This window comes from Arachis hypogaea, chromosome 15 (assembly GCF_003086295.3).
Source record: "Arachis hypogaea cultivar Tifrunner chromosome 15, arahy.Tifrunner.gnm2.J5K5, whole genome shotgun sequence".
Taxonomy (NCBI): domain Eukaryota; kingdom Viridiplantae; phylum Streptophyta; class Magnoliopsida; order Fabales; family Fabaceae; genus Arachis; species Arachis hypogaea.
Genome location: NC_092050.1, coordinates 147,776,288 through 147,783,545, shown reverse-complemented (window position 1 = coordinate 147,783,545; position 7,258 = coordinate 147,776,288). Strand labels below are relative to the sequence as shown.

Here is a 7,258-nt window from a genome sequence, read left to right as displayed (position 1 = left end):
AACATGACTTGAACAGTATTAAAACAGATACAAATAAACACAAGAGGCAATAATAAAGTTTTGGTTTTAGTTAACATATACTCTAATGATACAAGTTAACATTATTAATTAAAAAATTTATTATAAAATATGTATAATAAAAAATATAATTAAAATTAGTGTATAAAAAATATTGAGAATTTTAAATTTATAAAAAAATGAGAAAAAAACTGATGAAGAGACTAATTTGGTGCACGACATTCAATTTCAGTGACTAAAATGAGTAATTTGATGCAAAGTAAGGGACCAATTTGGTGCACATGTAACGATGACATAGTGGATGACACGTGGACAAATAACATTGCGACACGTGGCATAATCTGACACGTGGCAAAATAGTATTGTGACACGTGGCATACCCATCCACGCCAGCATGCCACGTGTCGTTGACCAACACGTCATCATACCGTTACACGTGGCCAAACCATGATGTGACACGTGTCACCAAAGGTCCACTCATCAAGTCACGTCAACGCGCCGTTAACGAAAACGGGTCAGGGACTACTATGGTGCAATTTTTCCAATATCAGGGACGTAATTGGTGCAATCGGAATCTCAGGGACGATTTTGGTGCACAGCGTCAATCTCGAGGACCATTATGGGAATTTACTCATTATATATGAGGTGTGGGTAGGATAGGATAGGGTACACCCTAAATCTGTACCCTACCCTACTTGCAGACATACCCGGACCGTACCCTACTCTACCCGCAGTGGGTCGAATAGCCTACCCTACCCGAACGGGTTGGACCGGGTTGGATACCCGCGTGTAGAGTATGAATTGCCAGCCCTATGACTCATTAACAGAAAATACTGAGTTGGCATGCAAACTTGCACATGTGACAGTTAAGATTTTTTTTTTTGTTAACATAACTTTTGCACATTATAAATCAAAGAAAAATAATATATATATGCCACATTGATGTATATATTAAATTAGTCTAATATGAAGTAGAAATTCAATTAGCTTTTTGAATTAATTGATAATTTGATGATTATGTTGAAATTCAAATAAAAATAGAAGAATAACTTTGATACTTAATTTTTAGCTATCACACAAAATTAAGTTATATTAAAATAATTTTAACCTTAAATTTCTTTTAGAATAATTTCTAATAAATTATTATTATTATTATTGATGAGTCACAATATATATACTTTTTATATTTTTTGTTATAAATATATACATAAAAATCTAATGATAACTATTTTTAACAAAATATATTTAAAAAATCATGATACGGTGTTATTATGTAATTAATAATAATAAATTTATTTTATTTTTTTATGTGGTGTAATTGATACAATGAATATTATTCATTGCGCATTTAGTGATGATATGATAAATATATGAGCATATTTACTTATAATCTTATTTAGTACATACACATGAATATAATCAATATTTGGACCACTTCTTAATATAAGATATTTCTGACTTGGAGTTAGAAAATACTCAATATAATAAAATGAAATATACAAACAACAAGACGTGAAACTAATCAAACCACAATAATATGCTTTTCATTTAAAAGAATATGAGTCTTTGTACATATCTTTTTGTTGAATTTAGAATTGTATATGTAGTACGAATGGTTTAATAATATTTTTTTTTTGAAAATATACCATACTAGAAATCAAATAGGTTTTACTTAACTTTAAAAGTTATTTCGATTATAATATTTACTAATACTCTTTTTCTAATAAATACTTGAAGAATTTAGTGAGTCACGTTGGAAAATAGACAGAAAATTGTTATGTCTGACGAAGAAAAATATTGAAAACTGATCTGTGTAATAATTTTTTTGGGAATTAAAATGTCCACTTTTAAAATTTTTAGAGACTAATTTGAATAATTATTCTCTTAAAAAATAAATTGATACACTAAAATTTTAATCCGATTCTCAAAATTTTGATATACACAATTTAATTCTCCAACTTAACATTTAAAACTCACGTTAATCTCTAATCTTATTTTATCATAGAACCGTTAACGACAATATATGCTAAAATAGACGGATAACTATTTTACTAAATTTTTTAATAGTTATCTGAAAAAACAATTGAAACTTTTGTATACTAATTTTTTTTACAAAATATTTAAAATCTTATTCTTAATTTTACTTAAGGTTTTAAAATTTTTTAAAAAAATAAATTGAAATAAAAAATTTTAATTACTACAGTCTACAGTAAAACCGTTAAAAAATTCAGCATAATTCCGTTAATTATTTAATTTTGGCGGTAAAATTATATTGAAGTTAAATAAAATTTTTTTGAATTCAAAATAAAGAATTTGAATTTTTTAAATTTTAAATTTGTACTTTAGAAGATAAAGTGTGATCTTCTATTCTTGAATAATTTCTCTTTTATATTTATTTTTGGTCTCACTTATAAAATAAATAGTGAGAGATTACATTTTATTTTCTAAAGTAAAATTCAAACTTTAAAAAATTCAAATCCCAAAATAAAATACTTTAAATTTTAAAAATCAAAACTGAATTAAGAGACTAATTTGATACTTTATGTTCAGTTTACTACCATTGTCAGTCTTTCCTTTCTTTGCTGACGCATTCTCCTTGGTTCTCTCTTCATTTTTCTTTCTCTCTTTCAACAAGTGAGAATTTGACCGAGTTTGTGTTAGTCCGGATATGAGTGAGTGAAAGAGGTGACACCAATAATCGGTATGGTTGTTTTGGGTGAGTGAATTCGTGCATAAGAACAAACTGCTAGAGAGATTCTTTAAACAAAGGAATTTTATTTCTTAAAATTAATTAAAATTTTCAACAGATTAGTTGGTTTTCTTTTTCTTTATCAACGTGTCATTATTTTTGGAACTCATTAAAATTATACCACCCTGATATTAGGCATATTATTACCCTATACCATTATTTTGACATCTAGGCCTTTTCTTTCTTATGTGTTGACTCAAAAAATACTATTCAAAGATGCACATATAAAATAAAAATGATTAATTTTATATAAAATTAATAATTAATAATTAAAATTTATTAAATAATAATTTAATTAAATTATTTAATAAATTTTAATTATTAACTTTATACAAAAACAATTTTTTCTTACTAAAATGGTAATATTTAAGAAATAAGTTATAAAAAGTTGACATGTAAAAAGTCCAATTAGTCGGAGAAAACAAAAATAATAGACGTATTAATAGATGTATTAGTTAGAATTATAATTATGATGATGATTTATTACGTGTTTGTGCGATACGGAAGGAGACTAGACGACACAGTGAAAGGTACCATCATCATTCAGAATGACCACCGGGAACGGGAAGGACGATTTCGTCCCTTACTCTCCCCTTCCCTCAAACCCTAATCCCGTCCCTTGCAATTACCATTCTTACCCTTCTTATTCCCCACCTCAAAACGTCGTCGTTCTTCTCCCCCGCTACCACCCCGACACCACCTCCCGCCGCCGCCGCCGCCGCTGCCTCTGCTACTCCGCCTTATTCTTCCTCTTCATCATTCTCGCTGTCGCCGTCTTCTTCATCTACCCTTCCGACCCGGACATCCGCCTCGCTCGGATCCGCCTCAACCGGATCGGCATCCGAGCTGACCCGATACCGGTTCTCGACGTGTCCTTCTCCGTCACCGTTAAGGTTCGTAACAAGGACTTCTTCTCTGTAACTTATGACCGCCTCTTTGTTTCCATTGGGTACCGCGGCCGCCAGCTTGGGGTGGTGGAAGCCGCCGGAGGCAAGATCAAGGCGCGCGCCTCGTCCTACGTGGACGCCACGCTGGTCATTGATGGGTTCGAGGTGATCTACGACGCTTTCTACTTGCTTGAGGATCTTGCTAAGGGTGTTATCCCCTTCGATACACAAACGCGCGTGGAAGGGAAGCTAGGGTTGTTCTTCTTCGATGTTCCATTGAAGGTAGGTGCTGATTCACTTCTCAATTTAAGTTTTCAGCTAAATCTTATTATGCTGGTTTCTGAAAATTGTTTTAATGGTCCTTCTATGAAATTTGCTACTGATTTTACTATTAAGAGACTCATTTGATCTTGGGAGTATGGAATGATATATTTGGGGACATGAAGTAGGTTACACCATTAATGATGCCTATAATTTTGGGACTAAAATAGGGTTTGCAAGTTCAAGTTGCTGAATATTTCCCCCCAATTCTCATGTTTTCTGAGTGGAACTTATTTTGTGATTTTTTTTTCCATGCTGAATCCAGGCAACTGTGTCATGTGAAGTGTATGTGAATGTAAAAAACCAGACAATTGCTCGTCAAGACTGCTATCCTGAGGTTAGAATCTGAATTTTTGTTTCTTCTGTAAGAATGATAGATTGGTCGTTTATCTCTATGTTTGTGGCCAATGAATGATTCATTTCATGGCTTTTTTCCTTTCAATAATTGGTGGGATTGCCAATGAGCCTTTGCCGGATGGTTAAGGGGAGGTGAACTAAGGTCTTCAAGTGAGAGGACCCGGGTTCAAGCCGTGGGGAGAGTTGTGGCTATCTTTGCTATTCTTCGCTTTTCCAGGCTGGGTCAAGGGGCCAGGGGATTACTTCGTTAGCTGATTTGAAAAACCCAGATAGAACTGCTGGATACTTCTTATTTATGCTTGGATAGCATGTTTTGTTTTTCCAAAAATGCTACTAATGTCGATAATTCCCCCTTTTTTTGGCAGCATTTGGTTTGTCTTGTGTTACCAATTACTGATTGCTGATTAAAGTTTTTTCCTAGCTGTGTATTCTACGTATTAGATTCCCTCCTTTCCTTTTCCAAACACCTTTATTTGGGGTCTCTCTTTAAGTCTGCATAATTGTCCTGACTTGGAAGAATACCGTGCTTTGTGATCCTTTGATTGTACTTGGTATTCATTTTGGTTATCCAGTTTCAAGTTTAAACCAATTTTTGTTAGGTGGAAGCTTCCTGGATTTTATAGTTGTCCTTGTTTCATAAAATCCAGATATGCTTCTCAAATACATTCAATACTAGTTCTAGAAGCATACATAACATAACCACTCATTTTAGGTTTTGTAAATACCTTCTTAACATTGTAAAATAAAAACTGAGTTGTATATGCTTTTTAGTAAGCATCACAAACGTTGCAATTGTTATTACATCTACCACAAACATTGCGTTGTCCTTAGCTTATACAATTCTTGCATGGCCTGCATTTTAGTTTTGGCAATGGAAAACCATGTGGCTAAGTAGATAATTTATTCAATGCATTCATCAGTTTCATACAGAAAAACTTTGCTAATCTATTGTTTATTTGCTTCAGTCACTGGGTGATAAGCTGGATCAAAGCACAAATGTTGGAGCTGAAGATGCATGACTCTGTAGCAATCTTTAGCATGCTCTGTTCATATCACGGTGGTGTGTTCTGTTCCTTGCATTAATTTTACCAGGCTGTATAATTTTGAATATGATTGACACATGACACACACCCTTGTAAATTCTGATTGACCAAAAATTACCAGCATCCGTATTTGTTATGTACTATGAGGTAGATGAGATAGGAGCTTTGTTAGTCCAGTGATTGAGAAATAAATTAATTGGTTTTCCTGATAAACCTACGAAAGAATGTGTTTTCAGCAATCATGAAACTAAATCAATTGATATCATGCTTGGTTTAGTTAACTTAGAATCTCTAGTAAAAGAGAAATAGATTAAAAGAAATCGAACCTCCTGGCTCTTGCGGATACTATTTACTACCATAGTGATTAGTGACATGTGACGCAACCCCCGGAAGGAAAAAAAGGGTTCTGCTGGACACATATATTGATCTTCCATTTTGTTCTATCTATTATTTTAATAAAATGTGGACATATCAAAGTCAAGGATTCAGATCCTTTGATTGATCTTGAACAAGCCCAACTGCCCAAGTTAATGTTAAGAGAGAGAGATAGACACATCATACATGTATTATGAATGCGTATAGTCCTCTTCGAATTTGTAGGGTCCAATTTAGGCATTTGTGTTTATCTTTTTCCTAACATAATATAGTTTAAAACTAACATGGGAGATGATTCTAACCCCAAAATCAAAGGAAGGTCATTGTAGTGACATGTAGAATGTTCGGCGCTTTGAAATGTCACAGGTTATAGCACATTACAGTCAAATTGAATTGTGCACTTCACTTTCAATTCGGTGGTGGTATATCTTCTTCACGTGTGGTGGATAAGTTGCTATCTAGAATCCAATTTCTGGTTGCTGTCTACTTTAACAAATATTCTGTGTTCATTAATGGGTTATGTAGCACTGGCAAAATGAACAAAAAGGTGTGATTTCTAGGTGGTGGAAAACATGCCATTTAATTAATGGGAAAATAAACTTATTACTTTAAGTGCAGATTTATGTTATAAACTTATAATTTAAAGATTAGGTTCTTTTGATATATTTCTTATGGCAACTATTATACTTAACAAAATCTTTCATGATCTATTCCAACAGTGTTATGATCTGTTTTCATAGGTAAAACCATTATATTGATATCAGTAGATTGAGTTATTTAAGAGACACTGCTTATTGCACCCAACACCTAGTCAATGGTTAAGGAATTTTTTAAGAGATGGGCATATTATGAAGTGATTTAACTGCTGATTTATTTTCCAGCAACAGGCATTACATACTTTAAACTGTTCTCCTTAACCATCTTTGTTCTTAACGTCTTGCTTTAGTCATCATATATAAAGACAGTCCAATCGTTGTTTATTGTTTGTGTAAACTACTGTTATTCAATTATATATGTACTTATAAAATTTTAGAAATACTTAACAATTGAATCAAGGAATATACTGTAATTTTTTTTTTGCTTAACAAAGATAATTTCACTTATAAATGAAATAAATTACAAAAAGAAAAAGAGCCACTAACGGCTATAGCACTAGGTAAAGGGCAATTTACGCAAATAAAACAATTAGAAAGAAAGCTTACGCAATTACAAATTACCAGACGCAATTGCAACATTTCAATTTGTATGTAATCTGCTACACGCTACTGCGGATTCCATTAATACGTAACCCGCTACAGGACGCTACATCCTGTAGCGGTTTATGAAGGAATAAATGCACAGGTTAATCCGCAATACCCTGTAATGGATTATGGCAAACGCATTAGAGAAGTGATCAGCCACCATGAACATGAACGCAGAAGTAACAAATTTTAGCTTTACGTGAACATGCGTTCAGAAGTGGAATCACTTTTTTTTCTCCAACGCGTTTGCCAAAAACACACATAGGT

The 7,258-nt window shown here is 32.8% G+C and overlaps 1 protein-coding gene across 1 annotated transcript; it reads left to right on the top strand.

The window, feature by feature from the left end:
* The first annotated feature begins 2,779 nt into the window (after positions 1–2,779).
* LOC112751190 (uncharacterized) lies at positions 2,780–5,588 on the top strand. The gene is made up of 3 exons (XM_025800249.2): positions 2,780–3,936; positions 4,241–4,312; positions 5,298–5,588. Exons 1-3 carry the CDS (start codon positions 3,316–3,318, stop codon positions 5,349–5,351), a joined length of 747 nt encoding a protein of 248 aa, XP_025656034.1. The 5' UTR covers positions 2,780–3,315; the 3' UTR covers positions 5,352–5,588.
* The last annotated feature ends 1,670 nt before the right edge of the window (positions 5,589–7,258 follow it).